At 34.4% G+C, this 25,593-nt stretch overlaps 1 protein-coding gene across 1 annotated transcript; it reads left to right on the plus strand.

Moving 5' to 3' along the window:
- The first annotated feature begins 1,996 nt into the window (after positions 1 to 1,996).
- slou (homeodomain transcription factor slouch) lies at positions 1,997 to 24,265 on the plus strand. The gene is made up of 3 exons (XM_076130453.1): positions 1,997 to 2,494; positions 20,937 to 21,259; positions 21,556 to 24,265. Exons 1-3 carry the CDS (start codon positions 2,200 to 2,202, stop codon positions 21,802 to 21,804), a joined length of 867 nt encoding a protein of 288 aa, XP_075986568.1. The 5' UTR covers positions 1,997 to 2,199; the 3' UTR covers positions 21,805 to 24,265.
- Positions 24,266 to 25,593: the final 1,328 nt, after the last annotated feature.

Raw genomic sequence — 25,593 nt, forward strand, 5'->3', positions numbered from 1 at the left:
ATAAAATTAGGCCTCCCATTGAAAGTTATGTGAATAGGTATTTGAAAATACCTAAATAAAATAAGTAGGTACAGTCAGCAACAAAAGTAGCTGATCATACTCAATCATTCAAAACCTTTGTGTTACGTAACTTTAATAAATAACTGATCAAAATCAGGTAGAATGAGTTAGAATTAAACATTTCAATCAATGACAAATGTTTTTTCCATGGAATAATGTGCACACTTCAGTATATAGGGTTTCAATAGGTTGACTATGATTAGCTACTTTTGTAGCTGACTGTACTATAGTAGAAGTGAATCGTTGCGTAAGTAGGAACAGAACACGTGTTTAGTACAAAAAGCTGTTTTGATCTGAAAGTTAGGAGTTTAGCCTAAAAAAATATTGCAAAAGCTAAAGAATTAATTGTAAGCCTAAGTAGTTTTTCTATGAGTCAATTCTTAGTAGCTGACCTGAGTGACAACCGATGATGGAAGTCAATAGCCTAGCGTCTTCAACAATATTAACAAGAAAGGAGGTAGGTACTAGGTAGTACCTACTAGGTTAGCAATAAACCGAAGAAAATGATGGATTGTTTGGTGTAATTGCCAGGGTTTCAAAAAGCGAGGTGTTATTTAATCGAAGTCTGTTTTTTCCTCAGATTAGTCTATTTGACGAATAAATGGCATTTTTAAGATAAAATAAGGTAGATATAAATTAAGGTATGCACTACGTAAAGAAGTCAAATTCAGTTCAGCATGGACGGTGCTTAAATCGGTCTGGAAGTAAAAAAGATTTAGTTGCTTAGTTAAGTTTCAAATAACTTTATATCTAAGTGTTAAAGTAGCAATATTAAACTAAGAAAATAGTACACCCTGTCTTTTTCTAAACCAAAAGAAAACTTATTACAAGAAAAATAGGAATATCATCATGTCTAACACAAAGGAACATCATTTATAAAATCTATAGTAATCTAATTTCAGTAGGTACATTAAAGTAGAACTACTTAGATCGGGTGGTTTAACAGTCGTGACGCTTGTGATAATTCAACCCTATGCGTGTCCGACTCCCGGCCGTATGTCGTCGGTATCCCGGCCGAATGTCGTCCGTGCCCCGGCCGTGCCCGCGGGTGTCGTCTACGAGACGACGCCACTTACCGTGATGGACTCGCATATTGGTAAACATACTTGCGGTTTCCGAAGAAAACTTGAGGAGATATACTTATTTTATATACCTTTATGATTTATTAACATACTTGTTAAAATGTTTTTAGTGCACTCGGTTGGTCTACGAAGGGAGAATGAAAAGGAGTTAACTTTGATTCATATATTCTCTACATCTCTATTGTTAGAGAGAGATTGTTATATTAATTAGAATGATTCACTTCATCTTGGGAAGTATCGCCGTCTTATATAAAAGCAAGCAAACCATTGTGTAGCACTTGTATATAAATTTATTTACAACGAATTAATATGATTTGGTAATTAAGTTTGGGAATAAAACAGAAGCGATACGGTGAGGTAATATTTCACAAAGCGTTTCATGAAAAGTCGTTACGTAGTCGACTACACAAACAGAGCTAATGGCGCAAATGGCCCGCGGCTCGCGCCCAAACCCATTAAGTTCAAAACTCAATAAACATCATTGTTCCGACGCTTAACTAGGAAAATAAGCGCGTTGCCGCCCGGAGCCGCCCGGGGCCGCTTTAGCCCGATCTTCAACTCGCCGCGACCTCTAATATTCATAAGTCAATTTCCTGGCCCATTAATACGTAACGAAGTAGCGCAAATGGCCTTATCGCTTGTGCGCGATTACTTGCCCGCCGCTCTCTTACATAATTCAACGTATTAAACGAAATTGTTTAAACCTTATTGCTCGATTACGTTTCTCCACCCCGGGCACGCCTCGTTTCCCGCCGCCAATCCGCTGACGAGCTGCGCTCCCCCCACTCTGACCCGTCCCCTCCTTTTCGGTCCCCGCCCGTTTCTGCACTCCCGGATTCAGTAGATGCCGAGTTGTGATAATCGGATGTCGGGTGGAGGCGAACGTGTGCCGTGCCCGTGCCCACACATACGTGTGCTAATTGATTGACACGTCGCCCACTGATCGGACTATTCTTAATTGGGACTTACAAACTGTCGTGTGCTGTGATAGTGTTAACAGTATGTCAATATAGACACTCATGTTTCGAGTTCGAGAAATTATTAAATAGGCCTTGCTATGACGATGCTTGCGATGGCGCGAGGATCGGAGGAGCGCAGGGATAAAGCCGAGGACGAGACGGAGGGGGAAGCCGAGGCTAACGGGGAGGTGGACGTGGTGGGGGTGGAGGAAGCCGCGCCGGTAGACCTGACGAGAAGACTGGGTCTCACGAGACCGCCGGACAGACCAGCCATCGCGTTCTCCGTGGAGAATATCTTAGACCCGACCAAGTTCACCGGGCGGTCTGAAGTGCCGCTGCGATATGATGAGCAGTACTGGAGGCCGCATTATGATAGGGATGATAGTGACTCCGGTGAGTTGGTACCCTTGACTTTTTATTTTTTTAGAATTTTATTTGTTTTGTTTTTTATTTTTTGTTTGTGGTTGACTTCCAATAAGATACCATTTGGAATCATTGCGACAGTAAAACTCTGCTTAGTGTCTAATCTAGAGTTCAAAATTATTTCATGTAAAAATATGTAATGCTTTTTATTATTTATTATCGTATTATTATACTTCTCATCTCATATTCAGTGCAAGACTAGGTAACTACCTACCTGAAAAGTATTGCAATACGGTAAAAACTAAAGAAATCTTATTGGATTCGACCATTGATATCTATTATGTTATTTTTAGATTATTATTGTAATATATTTTTTCATTCAGACGCTTAATTTTGAAAATTAACTGGCGGTATACGATGACGATTTTAAATCTTGAGGCCTTTAAATATATCGTATTTATAGCTTAAGAAATATAACTATAGATTTTGAATTTCCTATCGATTTATAGGAAACTAGCGGACCCGACAGACGTTGTCCTGTCTAAATTATAAATTAATTAAAAAAACATTATCCAGCGGACAAAATTGTGAATCTAAACCATTCCCAGATCCCCTTGAACACACACAAAAAAAAATCATCAAAATCGGTCCAGTTTCCAAGATTACTCAAAACCTATTTATTATTAAGGATTTACCAAACGGTCGATGTAATTAAATATGCAGTATTCGAAACGTATACATAAATTGTAATCTTATTTAATGTCTTGATTAGTGGCCAAACTAACGTCAGTATTGCCTCCCGAAAAGCCTTTGATTTGGCTTATCGATTGTTGTCGTATTTGACAACAACTGGGACTTTCAAACATAGTATGGAGAAGCTCAGTTCAAATAGCAAAAGGCAACTTTATATCTCATCCTGCTATGCACCGGAATGACTGCGATAAAGATTACTTCTAATCTAATGAATGATCATTGATCCTATTTCGAGCGCCGTGAACTCCACATCAAAAAATATAAAGAGACCAGCTGAACCGGCAAACGTTGTTTTGCCATAAAAATTAAAAAAAGTGTCACTTAGGGGCATGAAAAATAAATGTTGGCCGATTCTCAGTCCTACTCAATATGCTAACAAAATTTCATGAGAATCGGTCAAGCCGTTTCGGAGGAGTACGGTAACGAAAAATGTGACGCGAGAATTTTATGTATTAGATAGGATTTTGTACGGCGTTTTCAAATTTCAATAATATAATCTTCAAGATGCATAATTACCTATTTTATTTACTGCTCATTAAATATCCATTATTATACAGTACCATTCGGGGTACAACCGTACAATACCCACATACGTACAGCTACGCTGCGCTGTGATCGTTGACAGATGAGTTACAAGATGGTGGTAAGACGGTGTATTAAGTAGGCTTATGTACTTAAAGGTGTTATGTCGGCTTAGCATTGTTGAAGTGTAGATGTTTATTAGAAGGTGTAGGTAAATATTGTTTTATATAAACATAATTATATTATGTGTATACAAAGAGAAGTTAACGAATTAAATATATACATATCTAAGTTTAGGTAACGGGAATATAGTTAATTGCATACCTTCTCACTTATTATCTGCATGTTACCTATAAGTTAATAAACATTTATTATCTTTTAATTTATTTCATTTAATATATTATTACTATTACCTATTCAACCGAGTATAGACACTAATTTAACAAAAAAACTTAATTTGAAATTTAAATCTCACTTATTTGAATTTGATGTTTTAAAGGTAATATTGAAACCATAATTAATTCAATTATTTATAAAAAAGTTCTAATAAGCCTCCACCTCAATTCGCAATTAAAGATATTACTCGCGAGCTCACTCTTATGGACATATTTTTGAAAATGCTTACCGATATTATTTTCCTGGATAAATGCAATTTTCAGGCGCTCTCCCCTGAAAACACAAAAACAATCAGACATGAGTTATTATTGCACAATTTCCTATACCAAAAATATCTATACCTACCTAAATCTATAGTCTATACTAGTTGCGTACTGACTCTACCCCCCTATCAAAAGCTAACATCCCATGCTACAAGATACCTAGTACCTACCTATATACCTACCTACCTATAGGTAAGCCCGATGCATCGGCAGATAGGGTGCAAGCCGGAGGGCGGGCCGGCTAAGCCGACGGCTTACGGCCGCCCGTCTCAACACCGCAGATCCCATTGGTTTAGTCCTAGCTATCTGTTTGTGCTATCTGGGGTAGCTAGGTACCTATTGTGCCGGAATGATACAATTTCGTTTGTTTTGTAATTATTTCGCGATTGTATTTATGGGGTAGATGGCTGATTATCTGAAAAAGGATGTTAGAAATGTAATTATTTCGATAAATGATTCGATTCGATTGAAAACGTTTTAAATTTTGATAATGACAGTGAATAAGGGAGGTTAACTTTATGTCTAGTAGAGAAAAACTTTGATAAACTTAGCCATAATTGAAAATATTCAGATTACTGAAAGAGTTGCTCTACTTTGTTGATTTAGGACATTTTGTCCCGGAAAACATTTAATAAGATAAACCAAAAATATTCAAATGCAAGAAAAAAAATGATTTTAGCGTTTTAATATTTTTCAATCAGAGTTAATTTATGATTTATACATGAGGAGTGTGCCTCACGCAAAATTAAGCGAAAAAATAATTATTTCCACCAAACGGATTGAAAACCTTTCTGAGAAAACTGTTTCACAGAAATAAACTTATTTCAACTGATCTTGGTACTAAAAAATAACCTAAATAAGAAAATGATATATTTAAAATGTTATTTCAAGTGTTCATCACGGTACGTTGTCAATTCTTGTGCAAAAAATGTTATAAACTTTGTAGCAATGCGTGGCCATTGTTAAGAATCACACGCAGGAACGTGAGAGGCCGAAGATCACGATTTCGGAAGTATAATAAAAAAGATTACGAGATAAATTGAGGACTAAGAATAACTTAAACACTTAGCAATCTTGATGGAGTCTATTTTTAGTTTCGTAGATTAAGTGCCGGTATAATTTTCCTCTTAGGAATTTGATAGTTGGAGTTTCTACGCATAGGCTCATATTAGGTTGGTATACGGGGCAAAATGTTACCATCTAGTTATATTAAAATAGGAATGTAAATAAATACTAATTAATAGCTAACTTATTTAATTTTTTCTGTGCCCGAGGTGTAACTAAGTTGAAAGAAATTTTCCATGTTTATGGGAAAATAATACAAAAATCTATTTTTTTTTAGCCGGGCCCCAAAGATTTACTTTGGGTCTACTTACATTTTTAAGTCTGATTTAGTTGTTGATTGCCGTGCTATATGAAATTAAAGGTTCCGACCATAGACTGCTGGCTTCATTGGAGATGAATATTGACTCCAAGCCAGTTACACTACTCAACTACAGTCAGATATAAAAAAATTATATCTAAACGCTGTTTAGATATAAAAAAAAGTTCTATGTAATTTTCGCACCAATCCTCTAGCGATCTTGGGGCTATTGGTTACGGATGATTTGTGATCGCGTTTAAAGTCGCACTGAGGCAAAAAAACTCACGATGTTAATCTGAGTTCTACCGCGGATACCTACAAAATGTCTGCCTACAGCATTTTACATAGAATAACCAAGGTATTTTGTAAAACTTGGTTCCCTACATCAATACAATTCAAGATACTTTAGCGCCTGTGTGCAACGTTTGATCAGATTTATATCTATTTTATTCAAAGTTTATTTTAAAGATTGAAGCCTAGATCGACTACAATACAATGTTCGAAAGAACTTCAAAGTAAATAAAAGCCATTACAGTTTCATGCAAGAAGTAAATAGGATTGCCAGCTAACAATACGACAATGTAATCATAAAAATGGTAACCATCATTCACAAAACCATGACAAAATAAACAATTCAATTTCAGTATTTTCATTCGCTATGAAATCATTCTGAATATCGATTGAGTTATTTAACAAAATAATGGCGCGATTTTTTTCCTTTAACATTTTTTCCGTCGCCAATATCTAATTATATTCACATCAGTACGTTCAATCATTAAAGTAATATTCTTGAAAGAGTCCTAAAAAATAGCACCACCTTTTTATTTAAATATCGTCTGTATAAAATAGCTTGGTAACAAAGGAAAAAAGTAAAAAAATGGTCACATTTCATCACGGTTTGGCGGGAAAGAAGTAATCAGCGGGTAATTGAGTATAGACTATCGAAATGAAGTTTTTTTACAGCACCTAGTGTTAGACCGCCATTTATTTAAAAACTCGATGTTCGAAAAAAATGATGTTTGAAAAAAAGTAGCATCTTATTGAAAGTTTTTGCTGTAAAAAGTGTTACTGGGTGTTCTTTGCGAAAACAGAAATAAATTACAAGGATTAGCTGCGCTGTATAATTTACGATTTCAGAATTATTTATTTTGATAATGCATTTCAAAAATCTAAAATATAGTCCATAAATTATATTTTTGCAAGGTGTGGAGGCGGAAAATCATTTATTTTATGATACGTAAATAATAAAACATTGAGATGTTATGATTCTGAATAGCCCGAGTAAAACCCACTTACTTAGAAATAGAGTAATTCTTTATTTTGGTTAAACCGCAATTGAATACAATCATGAATGAGTACCGTCCATCATGCTTTTGAAAATCAGATCCTGTTTCATTGTATTTTATAACTATTCAAAATGATTTACTTTGCTACTATTCACTCTTTTCTAATTCTTTTTAAATGTTTGAGTATCTAGACTTGTACTTACCTACTAATAATGAATCTATTCTAGCGCTTATAAGCGACGGAATGGCGCTACCGTCATTCTATTCTACATTTATTTAGCTCAACATACAAAACTTCAAGCGAATCAAATCAGATATTCTACTTTTACTTCTCCCAACATACGAGTTGCTTCAATCGTATATTTTCACGGTGAAATAGCTATTTATTTGATTGTCTCCATCACAATAAAATGAAGAATAGAAACAATTTAACAACAATATGAAATAAAAAATCTTAGATGGTATATTTGCTACGCTTTCCTTCACCTGGGTTCTATTCAAAGACCTAGAAAGCTTTTGACAGTTAACAAAGCCTACATTAATTATTGTCTAAGATATAATAACCGTATTATATCAACCAACGAACCTGCACCTAACAAGGAAAATCAATATCAAATTACATTTTTTGTCGCCATTACAATATTAATTTGAACCCAATTATCTCGTACGGTTGCACCGGCCACCAATAAACTAATTACAACGACAATACACCGGACTTAACATATTAATTTGACTTTCAATCACAATAAGCGGACCTCTAAAATGATAGATCATGTCAGTACCACGTGACGCACTCAATTTAGACATCAGCTGTCAGAAAAAAACCAAAGCCAATATGGCGGCTTTATAACCTAAATCATTCCCACTGTATGTTTTATTATAAAGTAATAAGACTTATATTGGATTTTATGAACGGCAAATAATACATTGAGTGTTCGAACGTGGTCACGTACTTCAATCAAAAACATATTATGTGAGAAAATTGATAAAAATGCCTGTTAAGTCGATAGTGTTTCTGTTCCTTGGCGTTGCGATATCATTTTATTACAAAAACTATACTTTCCCGTTAGGTTTTAGGTCACGAGCTTTATACTTACTCATCGTTGTAAAAAGTTTTCTTTTGACGAAAGTACGAGTCGGATATTTCGCTCCGTGACAACTTTTAGATGGAGAAATGTCGTCATTATTGTGTTTTTAATTGCATTTTAAATTGAAGTTTTTCAGTGGATAAATACAATAATCCGATTGCAACGATCCGTTGAACGGTGGACTATTTGTACACAGTCAGTTGTAAGTGGGCGTGGTAGAATGTTATTCTTTATAATGCTTTTATCTTGTTTATATTGTCGTGTCGCCAAACGTTAATAATGAACCAGAAAGAGTTTCTCAATAACCTGCACAATTTGGAAATTAACTATACTAATTCTAAAAACAACCAGTTTAACTAACTTTGACAATGTCAGTCACATAATGTGACCACAGACTTTCAGTCAGCCGGTCAGATTGTGGTTGCGTTGACCGCAATCGATGCACATGCGTTGTCATGCTAATTATGCTTTTGAGTGTTTGCATTCACACGGATAAAAATATTTGGAAGGTAAAAATTATAAGTTTAATTATTCCTTTAAGTACTTAAGACTATTACATTTTTGTCTGCCTGCGACCAGAGCGAGTGCAACCTGCACCGAAACGTTAGGCATTTTATTGTAAAATGCGTGTTCGGATTAATTCCCGTATTCTTTTATACATTATACATGCAACGCGAGAGATTAAGTTATGATTGTAAAAAAAAACATTGAAGAAATATTCAATTTCGTTTTTTTTTTAGTCTAAACATGCAAATGATACCTTGCTGGGCTCTATTTAAATAAATGTAGAGTCAATTCAATATACCTAATGATAAATGCTAGCTCATTTAAAAGGTCTGTATTAAAAAAAAAAATTTATTATTTTTTTTAAATGGCGTCGCTATGTGTACCATTCGGTGTGGCAATCATGTAATTGGACAGTAATCGGAATCGATTACATTTGTCATGTGACAAAAAAACTAGATCGGTTTCTATTTGGACCTTATTGCGATATTGATTGACAATAATCGGAATGGTACTCAAAAAAATAAGAAAGACACCACTAAAAGAAAATAAAAATCAAGCTATTAGATACACTCATTCTAATAACTGAAACCCTACAGTAAATAAATTTCATTGGACAACTCACACGCGGTCATTTTTGATTCCAAACTAAACAGAGATTGTACTATGGTTATCAAATAACGACCTACTTCTAGATAAGTATAAATGATTAATTATTATTCATCTTAATAAATTGATTGATTTCCAATCCTCTCTTCTTTCCAAAATTGTAATGAATGTGTGCCAAAATTGGATTATCGGGTTAAAAAAAATGAGACTTATAAGAATTTATTTTAAAAATCGGTAAGTAGAGTTACACCTAATAACTCCTAAAATAATGACTGGAAACTGTTACAAATTGCAGTCATAGTACATCTAAAATGCTGATTTCACTTTTGCTAATGCCATTTAAATTCGCTTCGTAAAATTATGCACATTTTAAAATAGGTACCTACAAGTTATCTAAATCAAAATGTCGGCGGGTCAGACAGGGAAGCGATCTAGCTGTCATCACTTAGCAGCTGCGACCTCTAGCGGACAAGTAACAAACTGATTTATCACCGCTAGAGGGGTTCCGTCAATCGCAATAATGTCCGGCCGAAAAATATCGCTTCCTTTGCTTTATTACCGAATTAATAGATATGTTTATAAACATGAAATAGTGTTTTTAAATAGATTTGTGTCCGTTGTGGATTTTATTATGTGCTTTTTCTTCTTTTTATTTTATAATGTCAAGGTGTTTTATGTTGTTTTTCGTTTTCAAGGGTTTGGTTTGAGATAATTTTATGTGTATTTAGGTTTCAAATATTGTTTTTTTTTACTAGAAGGATATCACAATTTACGTTCTATTACGAATAGCGATTCAGTTGCATTACTGAATATAGCTTTGTAAGCATGTAACTTTGCAATTGAAACAAAATCACTCGGGGAGAGATTTCAAAAATAATTTATCTAACCGTACCTACTCAGGTACGACATACATACTCTACATAGGTACGATTAGATAAATTATTTTTAAGGAAGGAAAACTATGTCATCAATTTCTAGACCATATTGAATTATATTTGAATGAATCAATTTCAGAAAGAAACCGTTCATTGGTCGTGAAAATATTCCGAAAGGCAAGTCAAAATCCTTTAACATCTTTCTATTTGTGCACTAAAATCAGTATACCCGCTCAAATTCTCCTCCTATTTAGATAATATCAGATAGTGGCCGATACCGATTGATGTATTACGTGCTTTGACCGGCTGTTACGCGATTTGGACGCTGTAAATAACGCGAAATAACCATTTCGTGCAGTCGAGTGGATGGGTTCGTGAGGGTTGGGGTAAAACCTGGATGGATGATGATATTTATGACGAGTTACTCACTTGCAGCCACTCATGGGTTATGAATAAACCGTAGCGCGATTCTGTACAGTCGGTACTGTCGAGTATCGAAAGTTTGACATTTAGAATGAAGTATGAACTGCCAAAATTGTTCCTACGACGACCGTCAGAGGCGCTCATCAGATTTTTGTATACAAAATTTCTCGATGACAAGCCGGTTGTCGATAGTCGATAGTAGTAGAGAATCAAGATGATGGTCTTTTTAGCGTGGAGATGATAATGTCACGTACAAAAAATATTTGCTTCAGAAAATGATTACTTAGTTCTTTTCAAGACTGGAATTTTGCTTCAGCTTTTCTCATAAAAAATGTAGTAATTAAGTAGGAATTGTAACCTTCATTTTAACCCTTACTTTCCTTAAAGTCCTTGTTATAATTAGCATAATTACAACCACAATTTACTCTAAAAACGAATCTAGAAACTCACCTCTGAAATGATATTCAAGAAAGTAATTTAATTTAATAGCACCAGTCATAACCAAATTAAATTTCTTTACCACAGAATATGAAACTTTAAAAGCAAACTTCAAATAAAATATCAGAGATTCGACAAAACTTGTTAGAATAAACTTTCGATACACAGCAAAACGTTTTCCACCGCGGAAAAAACTCCATACAAACCCGCAAACAAGGAAAAATAAGAGAAGCAAGTCTGCAACTTGTACAACTCACTGCCGTCGATTGGACCGCGGGGGAGAGAGACAGGTATACCACCCTCCAAACGCTAAAGCGAGACAGAATCAACCCTACGCAGCCAGCGTCCCTTTGCGCACCAATCCGTGAAATTAGAGTCGTCTAAACGAATCTAACGATTATTTTATTATCCCTTTTACGCTAAGATTTGTTCCTTGCTCACTCAAATAAAAATAAAAGGTGAATAAGGCGTTGCGAGGGTCAAAGGCGGACATAAATTTGGCACCGTTTAGGGTCCGGATTGGCTTATTTTTCGGGCCTTTAAGTCCGGCCGGACGATCCGCACGACCCGCGCTCTACACATGAACGCGTACTCTTATATTCCCCGCTTTGATTTATTTTAAAGGTTCACTTTGAGTTTGTTATGAAAATGTTTTATAGATTGCGCAATAGAACTCCATTATACTCTTAACAATACTTGCATTTTTGGCAACGAATTATATTGTCATTGTTTAACAATACATAGCCACTAAAATTAGCTCTACAATAATATCTTGAAACTTTTTATAACATTGTTGTAACCAAATAAGTTATCATTCAATCAACTAGGCAAGCAATATAAATATGCTTTAGTTCTTATTAAAAGACTAGCAAAACGAAAAGAAATAATTAGGTACCCTACGCGCAAGTTACAAAAAACAGCCCCTGTTTTAAAGATTCTAAGAATAGTGCCTTTAATTTCATACAAATTGTTTCAAAAACAAAATGTATATAGACAAACCTGCGTACGGGAGCTAGTTAATAGCAAATTATTCATTTTTTGTACACTCTGCGAACACAAAAGATGATAGAAACGATTGTTACGCTTTTTGCAATACATTGTAGCAAAATGAAAATAGCTCTGTTTTGAAACGTGGTTAGAAAATTATTTGTACGCCTAATCATCGAGGATAATGTTCTATACTCTATTATACTATTTATAATGTTTATTTTGTACATAAAGTGGCAATTTAACGCTAATTACTACATCTTCAGAGGTTGCGAAAAAATGTTACACAGATTTCGGAATGTTTTAGAACACGATGAGAAAATACAATGTTGCAGTTTGGCTGTAATTTTTGAGTGACCCCCGGTTTCTGAGTACATTTAACGGTAGTTTATCTATTCAATAGCGTTCTTTTTGAATGAGTTTTAACACTATTGAATAGATAAACTACTGCTAAATGTACCTCAGAAAGCGGGGGTGGGACATGTAGCTCTATTTATTTTCTGTAGGTTAATATTCAAAGGACTACAAAATGTAATTAAACTATTAAGTAATCGACCTAATAACTGAATAATTTAAGAACGGTGAAATGCACTGTATTTTTGTTAAATTATAATACGGAGAATAACATTTTTTTATATTTTGATTGGGTTACTTGTAGTTTCTTAGTTAATTCACTATATTGTAGTAAAGTAAAGTTATCCATGCCAATTGTTCTATTTACTCGCGTCGTCATAAGGAAAAGGTATTTGAAGTACATTTACGTAGTCAAAGTGTTCTATGGTAACACAGAACAAACTAAAGTTACATAAAACGTGGAATGAAGTGAAAATTTTACAAAAATCAATTATTTTACCGACCGGAAATGATTACAGCATCCTTCCGGTGTTACCGGAAGTGTCGCGGCGTGTTAACGAGGGGCTTAATGTTGGCAGCACTGTTTCCGCTGACTTTTTAATTACTGCCCTGAAATTGTGTGAAAACGCCCCCGAGCTTGTTGTGAATACAAATTGTGTAAAATCGCGTTCATTATTGCTAAGCGAGTACTTATTGTTTTATGTTTCAACTAAATAATTATACCATGCTTAAAATTCTTCTTCTCCTTCTTATCGTATGGTTAGTGGTCAACCTAGTGTCAAAGTTGTTCACTGTTACCTTAGTAGATAACAGCCGGGACCGACTTTTTACGTGCCCTCCGAAGCACGGAGACGCCCAGCTAAAATAGCACTATGCGGTCACCCATCTATGGAATGACCGCGCCAACGGTTGCTTAACCCACAGATCGTTTACCGACCGGTGAGCACAACTGGCTATGGGCGCCTTATGCTTATAATAGGTAATTTAATTTGCAACGCATCGTTGTGTAAGTCTTGTGCAATACCTGTTTAGCTTATTAACCAAAATTGCTATTTATATTCAGGTATCTAATACTCGTTATACTTTTTTTTGTAGCATACTACCTGAGCTCAAAACTTAATTAATTTTTAACATGTTACAAGTGCATTACTTGAAGTTATTTAGTGTCTAATTACACATTGAAAAGTTTTAACATCTGAGCTCCTAAAGATCTTCTCGTCTCTTCTCTGAGATCTATATTTTGGCGCTACATTTGAACGCTTCTTTGTTGATGTAATATTTTTTCATGAAATTTTTTAAAATTTCTTCAGTGTACAATAAAGAGACATTTCATTTAATTTTATTTGTCTTGAGTTTTTACCATTTTGACTTAAGACTGAGCCTTAAACTGTTATAAAAGAAAATGTCGTATAAGTATTTATAACTAAAGCTACATTTTTGAAACATCTAATTTTAACAATGTTAAAGTATTGTCTACTGAGAATTGAATTTCATTACAGTTACTTTTAAACCGTATTAATAGAAACAATTTCCAACATTGTCTATTTTGTTGTTCGTTTTTGTTAAGTTAAACCGTATCTTATGAGCTCTTAACAGGCTTGTCTTCAATACTAAACGTTTTATTAACTATCGGTAATAGAAAAAACACTAGTTTTGATACACCTAACTTATATATTTAACTGGTAGAGAATTTTTAAGCGACTCTCCACAGACATAGTGAACTTGAGAGATTTAAGGTTTTAAAATTGAATTAATGTAGGTCTATCTACTGAAAATTTACAGATTCATACACTACTAACATATTTACGCATTTTTCCTATAGGGTTATGCAGAGACCAAATAATTCGCTGATATTATAGTAATAGTAGCAAGGAAAAGTAATTTTCTTCGTCTTTACGAAGCTGTGAATTATGAGATAAGTATTAAAGTAACTTAAAAAACGTGACATATACATTAATTATGTTCTTCAAATGATATTGAAAGACTTATTTCAAAACGTTAATTCTTATTTACCTGTAACCTTTTTCGTCTAGCACCCTAACATACTATTACCGATCAAAATGAAACAAAACTACAGACTATCATAACTGAAAATCCTATAAAGCTCAACGCTGAAATTGTGTTCCTACGTATTCGTAACTATAATCAAGTTGAAACTGTGAACACGACACATAACGAGACTCACCCGACCAAGAATCCTTCCTAAATTACACATCTACATTTTCTTCATTTAACAAATTGATGGGCTTTGTTTGACTACAACATACACACGAAAAACGTCTCTAAAAACTAACGAATTAAGTTCAAAATCCTTCGCATAATACTGACTGTTGACGCCGCCGCCCTATAGATAAGATTGGGCTGGGTTAACAGAAATGTGTTGAAGGATTTTTAACCTTCTTTAATAGGTATTAAGGATGATAATGCGTTGGTGAGTGCTGGAGGGGTGTGTGAGGGGTGGTTGCGGTTCAAGTTTGTAATTAATAAAGCCCTCTCGATTACAAGTGCCTTTCCTCAGCGGATTTGGAGGGAGAATATGCCCTATACGTTTGTACTAACAATTGATATCATTAGATTGCATTAACTCGTATAAAGTGGATTGTAATTATGTTTAGATTTCAATGAGGTTTGTTTAAATCTGATTCTATTTTGGTAATATTGGACTTATCGTATTGCAACGGTAAAAAACTAGTTGTTTAGAAATCTATGAAAAGAAATGACTTATTACGTGAGAAGCAAGCAAGACATCTTAATGTATGCAGTAAAATTATGAGGATGTGTTAGCGTGTCTTAAATCTATACTAATATTATAAAGCTGAAGAGTTTGTTTGTTTGTTTGTTTGTTTGAACGCGCTAATCTCAGGAACTACTGGACCGATTTGAAAAATTCTTTCAATGTTAGATAGCCCATTTATCGAGGAAGGTTATAGGTTATATATCATCACGCTACTACCAATAGGAGCAGAGTACCAGTGAAAAATGTTACGAAAACGGGGAAAAAATTCACTCTTATGACGCAAGCGAAGTTGCGCGGGTCAGCTAGTATATAAATATAGAATGCAGTTACCTACATTATTTAGTTAGACAAGTCCTAAAAATACTTCTAAAAATAGCCATTAATTACATTTAAATACAACCTTCCATACAAAGAACCACAGATTGCAATCAAATACCAACTAATTATTTAATTAATTCCCACATATCAGATCTTAGGCTAATTATCGAACATATTGCTACTTCCTTGATTAATTAAGATATTATTATCTATTTAAATAATGATCTAGTGATAAGGACATCGCAGCGGGGACTATAATTGCTAGGCTATCGTTAGATCTCCTATCTCCTTTGAACCGATACTTGATCTGCTTATTACCTAGTCTATTTGAAGGATAATGAGTCTGTAAATCTAGATTTGTAATTTGTAGTTTTTTTTATAAAACATATGTGGTGTAGTCCAACGACTTAGTTGAGAGGCATGGACGATTTATCTAGATTATAATGAATAGTAATGTGTGTTGGCAACCAGGCAACACCAAGTGAAGCTGCCGGAAAAAAAGAAGAAAAGAAAAAAATTGTCGGCTTCTTTTTGTTTTTTGAATTCATTACGTCAACTTAAGTTTGTGAATTGTACTGTTATTCTTAGTATATGGTATATTTCGTCTGATTATAATTGTTTATTATGACATTTGTTTAATTTGTAACGCTCCAACCGTTAAGACAGTAAATTAATTTAACATGTGTATTTCGATAATAAAGTAACTGTATTAAATAAGCCACTGTCAGCTGCATAATTTTGCGGGTCATTGATATTCTTAATGCTGGCTTTTGTAGATATACCTCCGTCAGCCACAAACCTTGCATACAAGACTCTCTCTAGTCCTAAACTTTTATATCGTGCATAATTTATTATGGGATTTTTTTAAACGTATACAAATCAAATCGCATTCTCCAAGGAGTCCATATTCCTTACGCATCTATAATTATAACTAACTTCTCAATTGGCTGATAAAATTATACGAGTACATAAATATGGACCTATTAATAATAGTTACTAATTCGTCTGGTATATAAATAGCACATATTTACAGCCCACCTACGTTACCTGAATCTGTTTCAAGATATACCGACATTTTGAGATATAATTCGGTACATATCTGTCCTCCCTATATCAGCGTCTGTAGCGCAGTCGTTAGTGTAACCGACTACTAAACACAAGGTCGGGCTCGATTCCCGGATCGGGTAAAGTACTATCTATCTTTTCTAATTTAATTTATAATTTTCGTCAGTAGTAGTCCAGTTTAGTAAAAACGCCCATAGCCAATTGCGCTCACCGGTTGGTAAACGATCTGCGGGTTAAGCTAATCTTGGCGCGGTCATTCCATAGATGGGTGACCATAGTATTTGAACAAGGTGTCTTCGTGCTGTCCCTGGCACGTAAAAAGCCGGATGTTGCGATGGTTGTCAATTAAGATAACAGTCGTTAAGTCACGGAAAAAGGTCTTCGGACGGCTTGAACAACTTTGACTCTAGGTTTATTTATTTATATATTTATAGACACGCCAAAAGTATACATAAACAGCTTTATGAGATACAATATGATATTCAGTATGTAGTTCTTATATGCATACCTATTAAAGGCGTGCACAGCACACAAAATTAGAAGTTAAAGAACAGAAACTAATAACAAAAAGACACAAACAAAAATAAAAACAATGACAATTGGTTTTCATGCGAATAGGTTGACCATTAACCGTACGATGAAGAAAGACATGGGACTAACAAACATCTCATATTTCATACATCCCTGCAGCGTGATATTATGTACGTAACTGTATACAGGATATGATACAACGTTCATGATAACAGTATGTCCCCACGTTGTCGGGCGAAAACCTTTACACGTCGGCTATATCCACTGTGGCTTTCGAGTCTCTCAACATAGTTACAGTGTGTTAGTAATGTTATTTTGTAGGGTGGGCAAGGAGGCTGTACTGAAAGGGGCTGTTAGTTTGTAGTCGTGTTGGAGGTTATGAATCGTTTTGAAAATGTTGTATCGTTTGAGAATGTAATTAATCTATAGTAAAGTTAGATTAGAAGGATTCTAGGTTATGATGAGTTGCCTGTTTTACGTGCATTTATTTTTGTTGCGATTTGGTTATTTCGTTAGGTACTTGGTTTTTGAGGTGGGGTGTAAAGAGAAAGTGTGTAAGAAAATTTAAAAAAAATGTATGCCTAAAGGTTCAGTATTAATAAGATAAAATAGTTTAAATGGATTGTTTTTAGATGCCTATGCATATTTCAACGTACAAAAAATGAGATTATTTAAAAAGAGACTGGACCTTGCTTGCCGAATACGCCGCAGAAACGGGAGTAAAAGAAAAATATTCAACCAATACGAAAATTAAATATTTGGGATCTCCGTTATCCTTTTGCACAACTTTGCAAATCTAACCCCCGGTTTCTGAGGTACATTTAGCGGTAGTTTATCCATTCAATAGCGTTAAAACTCATATTAAAAAAAAACTCTATTAAATAGATAAACTACCGCTAAATATACTCAGAAACCGGGGGTAAGAACATTTTTTAAACATCTACAAAGCTTCTTATAGTTTTAACTGTAGATGTACCATGTTGTTATTTAGTTACAATTAACACGGCACGCCACCGGCACGCGGCGGGCACGCTGCGGGCACGCCGCCGGCACGCGGTGTGCACGACAGACAAATGATCGCCGACATAATATGCTAGCTATTTGCAACTCGCAGGTGTACACACCACCTAGAACTGTAAGCGATAATAGCCCAGTGTGTAATTATGTTTATAAATGTTTCATTCGGGATTTTGTGGACTTTATAATAGTTTTTAGTACTTTTTATTATTGTTAGAGTTTTCATAATAAAACGCTAAAGAGTAGAGTTAAGTGGGTTATGATCATTCCTCTGATCTGTCTCTACATAGATAGTCAAAAAAAATTCGAATACATACCGCGCATCAAGGAGGTATTCAGATCAGAATCTATGTATTCAAATGTGAAGCAAAAACTATGGAACCCTTTTTACGAAAATTGCGCGGACGAAGGATTATGAAATTTTTCACTTTTATGTGTAGGAGGAGTGCAGAACGCTAACATTTTTTAATAATAATGCTTTCAAAGTAAGTACTTACATTAGATTAGATCAATAAATAAATTTGACATTTGTCTATATACATAGAGCACTGACATAGACATAGAGTACAGTTTTATATATTTGCTGTGGTCTTACTAAATGTCAAACATTTTTTATGCTACACTTATTATTTAAATTCATTAGTAGTCGACATTCGGCTATTGGGCAACCACTAGAATTATTAAAATATAGAGAAATAAAGTCTTTATACTAACAAGATAGACTTAAACAAAAGCTATAATTTAAATCATTCATCTATCAATTGGGCGCGCTCCTTACAATGCACATTTAATTCTAACAAGCGTCGCGAGCGCATTCCCCAATAATATATCCGTCGGCACCACATCTGCTCCTTATTTTATCTCGCTAATTCGTACTGCCTGGCCTGGACCATCTTATTCACCTTCAAACATCTTAAACAACACCACACTGTAAGAAAAAATCAACCTTAGCGACTCAAAAATAGAGTTGATTTTACTAAATAGCGTTTTTGCAGTTATGACCTTTTGTGTCCAAGTGTTTTCTTATAAGTATATTTTCCAATAGGGTGTTTTATTAGTCGTTAGTCGTTATAATGATCTTATTCTGTGTTGTAGGGGATTTAAAATAACTGACTGGAATAATAAGTTTTTGTGACATTCAGTTGTTAATGGTAGAGTTATTGCTGGGTTTATAAAGTATTGATGGTGTTAAAATTAAAGAATATTATTTAGAAAAAGCAGGGTTCCGTACCTAAGAGGCAAAACAGGCTTTGTTGTCTGTCTGTCACCATGAACAGTGATAGTTGAAATTTTCACACATGGCAATGGAAATACTCCTTTGCTGCTATGCCAACTTCTACTAAAAATCGATAACACTAAATATTTTACCGAACTCCCATGACTCTTATAGATGTTGGTTCGGAAATTTTCGTGGCCAAGTCTAATTTCACATTTAGCCGATTTTTTTGACGGTCACTAGCGAAACACATTATAATTTTAGAAATCCTTTCGCTGTTGTAGCGCCATCTACGCTTTTTAGACCTAAAAAAACCAAACACTTGAAATAACAATCTTAGATCTTCGTTATTCTTGAATTAGGTCAATGAATCTTAAGATTCCTAATAGAAAGATATTCACGTTTAAAAGTCTAGCCAATACTTGAATTCCAGATGTTTAACACATTTCAAAATGCTAGAGCAGTTCACTACTACCTCCCTACTTTGTTGTTCAAACTATATTTAGTCGAAGAGACCCAAGTTTATCAACGACAAATCCGTGAGATATGTTCATGTACGACTATTTGCACTCTCATATTGTCAGGATACTTTCAGTTGTCTTCGTAATAACATCACCACGGCTGTCTAAACGTATTAACAGTTTGTTAACCGTTTTACGAATATTTACAGAACACGTTTTCCACATATAAATCGAGGGTATCGCCAGCATTTAATGCCAATCTCACCGCCATTCCGTGTTTCCGAAACTAAAAATTAAACGATATAAAACACAGAGCCAATTTCGCTAATATTTATACATCCTGTCCACCATTAAAATTCGCATTTTAGTAATTTTACTAAACACAAAACTGTCCCGTCATAAATTATATTTTAATGTTTCCGGACTTCGAATTCGTTACCAATGTTACCACATTAAAAATTAATAGCTGTTTTAAAACTATTTCGCATTGGCAACACTAGCCACGCGCGCCGACGGAGAAGGAAACGGAAATGTCCATTATATCATCTGAAAAACATGAAAATTTTTATGAAAATGGCGTTATGAGGAAGCTATAAAATAGTTTTATTTTAAACGCGCACTTAATAGAGTTCGGAGTTAACAAATAGATTTTATAATATTTAGAAACGGTAATTAAGAGTCTCGCACTTCAAAAGACGTCTGCATTTCATATTTACAATTTATAATATTAGGTTTTAATGAATGCAACAGTTTAATGAAAGCAAATGAGAGCATACGTTTGCAAACATCGTTAGTTTGTTTGCGTTAAATACTCATTTGCATGAATGTAAGCGACAAGTAAGTATTAATAAGAAGCATTTGGCACTAGAGTCAGTTAAAAGTTGCAATTAATAGCTGCTCACACCGCCAGTGTCGTCGCATTAATTACGTCATTATTGCTTATTGTTTATTACATCACTTTGATCTAGGGCGTTACTAAAAGCTTTGAATGCCCCTACGATCATATACAGCAGATTGTACTGTTTATTTCTGGCTCATAACCTATTAAAGCTCTACTCAACTCTAAGCTAAGTACCTAATTACTCTAAAACGACTCAACCATTTTCAAAAAAACTTTAAAGATATCCTAGACAATCAAATTTCATGTCATTTGGAACCGAAAATATATCTAAGGAAAAGACCGACAGCACCGATTTTTCCCAAGAATATTTATGAAGACAATTTTTTACTTTACCGTTTTTCTAACCTCAAAATACATTGTTACAGTAAAAGACCACCTCCAGCACTCGGACCTGGAGACAGAAGAAGTGGAAACAGATGACCAGACTTCAAACTTGGACGATGACATCCTAACTCAGTCAGACCTGGATGAAAATGGAGACCCTAAGAGCCCCACCAGCTCTAGTTCCAAGAAGGGTAAGGGAGGGTGCTCGAGGGACTCTAAAGGAGGGACTAAGCCTAGAAGAGCGAGGACAGCCTTCACTTATGAGCAGCTGGTGTCATTGGAGAACAAGTTCAAGACCACAAGATATCTGTCAGTTTGTGAGAGACTCAATTTGGCACTGAGCTTGAGTTTGACAGAAACACAGGTATGTACAATGTTCATTTGCTTCGCTTGCGTCAACTATTTTCTTTTTTAAAGATAACTTTTGAGACAAGGGATGTTTTCATAACATAATTCAACTCTCAACACCCTACTTTTTTACTAGAAAGATTAAAAAAAGGTTAATGTTTACTAACTAAAGGCTTTAACCTTTAGTTAGTAAACATAAACCTTCTTTTTCGTGGTATATTCGTATATCGTGGTATATCAATCTATTTTGTATGTATAACCACAAACACGTAGGTGTAGACCTCATACTTACATCATTCAATTTCTCAACAGGTCAAAATCTGGTTCCAAAATCGCCGCACAAAGTGGAAAAAGCAGAACCCTGGGATGGACGTCAACAGCCCGACAGTTCCGCCTCCTCCAGCAGGAGGGTTTCCATCAGGACCTTATCCTGGAGGTCTATTGTACTCCCATGGAGTACCGTATCCCTTCACTGGCCCAGGACCTTACGCTCCCTACTTCCATCACCTAGCAGCCAACCATCATCACTCTCATGGAAGTCTTGGACACTCCCACACGTGATTATGGCAGCGACCAGGGTCACAGGACCCTAGGGTCGATAAAGACAACGAAAACAGCTGTGGACTGTCCAATTAGTGATGTGAAATGTGCGTAGAGATGTAGACATTTTGAAGCATAGACAATTGATGAAAATGGACTAGTGTTGCGATAAAAAAAGGACTAAAAAAAATCAACGATTTGTTACGTTTTATAAAAGAGCCTATGTGTCTAGGAATAAATTAAAGTGAAATGACATATTCAAACGACCTCTAAGTTATTTTAATTTGAACTTTGAATGGAAGTTAATTTAAAATGTCGCAATGAGCGGGTCGGATGACGAAACTGTATAATACTAGTGCAATTTTTTTAAGGTAATATTATGAATCGATTGTGATACATATTTAATAAGTTAAATAGGTAATAGATATTGTAATTGTAAGAAAATGTCCAATCATTTACTTATTGTATTCTGTGCGAGGTTTCCAGGAAAAGGTTGAGATTTTAATGAGTTTCCAATAACAAATACAGCTTTATTGTTGTTACTTCAACTTGTAGTAATACATGCAAGTACCTATAATTTCAAGTCTCCAAAAAACATAAAATCTTATTTGACAGTTTTTAATACATACATCTTTATAACATTACACCTAGCTTCCATACGGGTAGGCAGAAACCAACTACGATTCTTACAAACTTTTGTCGTAGTAGCATAACAGTATGACTACAAAAATGACTTTGCTTTTAATTTATGCAAAGAACTGTACTTCCTTAAGCAATAGTTCGTTGCCAAATTAACTCTTTTTCGGTCTGATGCTGAATTTTCCTCGGATATTTTCCGTTCGCCTCAGTAATCTGGTATTTGTCAATTCAATCGGTTTTTACAATTGGTCACGGTTAACCTCTCTTGACTTATGTTTTTATAACGACAAAATGTTTAGTCTAGCTTTGAAAAGTTCTTTGTTACATGTCATGAAAGGAATATAAAGTCAATTCGTATTTCCCTTAAAATGAAAAAGTAAAGAAACTCGAAATTATGAAATCTCACTTAAAATGCAACCAGATGTCGTTACTTGCAATTTATTTGTATTTTTCTGGCAAATGGAATGATTTTTTGGCTTATGTTCATTCATATTAAAGTCAATGTTAAATTTATAGCCAGTTTTACCTCCTAAATATGTATTGGTTAATGTATGTCATCAGGTAGGTTTTTGACAATATTTTTCGTATATTTTGCTGCCATCTTTTCTATCCGATATGCAATACGACACCTACCCCCGGTTTCTGAGGTACATTTAACGGTAGTTTATCTATTCAATAGCGTCCAAACTCATACAAAAAAAAACGCTATTGAATAGATAAACTACCGCTAAATGTACTCAGAAACAGGGGGTTAGTCTTGTCCAGCGTCGAAAATAAGTTTTAGAATTTATATAGGCGTTTTTTTTAATATGAATTGTCGTCAAAATGTCATATGTCATTTAAGTTGCAAGTGGCGCCATCTGGTGTAAAAATCTCAACCTCCTTTGTAGAATATCAAAATCTCAAATAGTAAATAAAAAATGTAAATAAGTATTCATAAGCTATGTAAAATACTTTGTAAATAAACGCTATCACTATGTATCTGCTTCTAAGCTAAACAGTCAAATTATTTCTTTAGTTTATTTATTAAATACTGACAAAAAAAAATTGTTTTATAATTTCCGTATTTTTAAGACATTTTCTACAGTAAAAAAGAATCGGTTGTGTTATTATTACAATGTATTATGTATGCATATTTGTAATTAGTTTTTATACCAAGACTTGTATAATACTATTAGAATTAAAGAGCGCTTCGGAGTGAAATTTTATCCGATAAACAAAAGAAAACCTGTTAAATAATGAGAGCAAACTTACTCAAACACTTTTTTTATTTTTGAACACAATATCGAAACAAATGAAAGATTTTTACTGTTAATATCTTTTTTTTACGTTAAAATTGCTGTTTTCATTGTTGTAAAGAAACCTCAATACGACAACTTAGTAGAGAACCTTAGCATGTACGATTAATCTTGATTATAATTAATAATTTAATGTATTTCCGAAATAAACTAACTGTACCTATCTAACAGGCCACCGTCAGCATAAGCCTGCGTGATACTGATGTTCTCAATTCTGAATTTTGTATACCTCTGCCAGCCGCGAATCTTGCATACAAGACTCTATACTAAGTTGTTGGTCTATTTCTAACCGACTTCAAAAAAGGAGGAGGTCCTCAATTCGACTGTATTTTTTATAGACAAGTCTGTGTCTCCGCTCTCCAATTTTAAATTATATTTACAAAACCTATTATAAACGTTTTAATGACATTATCTAACATTGTATTGTCAAAACGAACGTTGTACCAACAAAATGTCGCCGCTCTTTAAATAGATAAGGTTTCGCTAATGTGATGCTCAACGCTGTATATATTATGTAATTAGTTCGGCCATTACATTAACTCGATGTTGACATAAAATAGTTTCAAGTTATAATATACTTGTTTTATTTTTATCACCTGGTTTACACACCTACAAAGAGTATTGATCTAATAATAGATACATGCTTTACGATCATTGCCAGCTGCTACATGCTGTTTTTTGAAAGATTTAGATATGAGAATTCTGAATATGATGTAGTCTTTCTCAGCCACATATTAATAATCTATACTTTTTTCTTAAGCTCTATTCAGCAAGAGGTTGCAGTCTTGTCGAGCATGTTAGTCCAAAGAAATTCTACATTACTTAAGTCAGAAGTATCCTTAAATATTGCTTTAAGTTTAATATTGCTTAGATTCATCATTGCGACATCACACAATTTGCATAAAAAAGAAAAAGCATCAAACCCGTCTTGGCGTCGATTGACCCGCTATGCCCACAAAAACGCAGAAAAAGCTGAAAAGAAAATATCCTGAAAGAAGACCTTTTACAGCTTTTCTTTCGAACATACTTATTAACAACAACATAAATATTATAATATTTAATTTCGAAAATAGATACAATTTCAGGTAAGGGAACTTTTTGCTATAAAGTTTCAGTGCATTAGCACTAAGCACAAGTTCAGTGCATTAGCACTAAGCACAAGTTTTTTTATCTTTCATCATTCACCAATCAGTACATGCAACTGTTCATGATAGCTGCAAACTGATGAGATTGATGATTCACAACCAACAAGCTTTCCTTCAGAAAACCTTCAACGTGTAGAAATTGGCAACCACTACAAAGGAGAGTTTTGAACAAATTGACACACGACAATTAGAAATTTTCACGCCGCCTTACAAATTTACAAACATGATTGACACAAACATCTATCCATCGAGATTAACTAGCTAAAAATGTGTTGAGCGATTTTTTTTCCCGCGCGGTGCGCTTTGAGCAGATTCCAAAATGGCGGTTAGTCATCTGTCATTTTTAATTGTATGTCAAACGGTGCGTTCAGGACGATGCGAGATGCCGAGGGCATTAAGTATATTTAGTTTATTGCGTTATAAACGAAGCTATTATTAGGGGCCCTAATTTGAATTTGGCTACTGTTTGCATAGGAATATAATGGTAATTGATTGTGTTTATTTTAACGTGGTCGTTGATACAATAGGGGGTTAGCTGTTTGACTTTTGCAACTCAAATAATTAAGTTTAAGTATTTTGATTAATTGGGTTTATTACGCAAATAACTTGATGCCTACTTTGTTATAGTTTGAATATGTATTAGTAGAAGCCTACTCTAAGAAATTTACGTTTGTACTTGATGATTCACACAAAAGGGTAGGTATACGATCGATTCTAAAGTCTAATTA

This window comes from Anticarsia gemmatalis, chromosome 24 (assembly GCF_050436995.1).
Source record: "Anticarsia gemmatalis isolate Benzon Research Colony breed Stoneville strain chromosome 24, ilAntGemm2 primary, whole genome shotgun sequence".
In the NCBI taxonomy this organism is placed as follows: Eukaryota; Metazoa; Arthropoda; class Insecta; order Lepidoptera; family Erebidae; genus Anticarsia; species Anticarsia gemmatalis.

What these genes read in the sequence shown, in the direction of transcription:
- slou (XM_076130453.1), top strand. Translation starts at nt 2,200, where the DNA reads ATGACGATGCTTGCGATGGCGCGAGGATCGGAGGAGCGCAGGGATAAA. An exon ending in TAGGGATGATAGTGACTCCG is followed by an intron (nt 2,495 to 20,936) that starts GTGAGTTGGTAC and finishes ACATTGTTACAG; the next exon opens with TAAAAGACCACCTCCAGCAC. An exon ending in TGAGTTTGACAGAAACACAG is followed by an intron (nt 21,260 to 21,555) that starts GTATGTACAATG and finishes ATTTCTCAACAG; the next exon opens with GTCAAAATCTGGTTCCAAAA.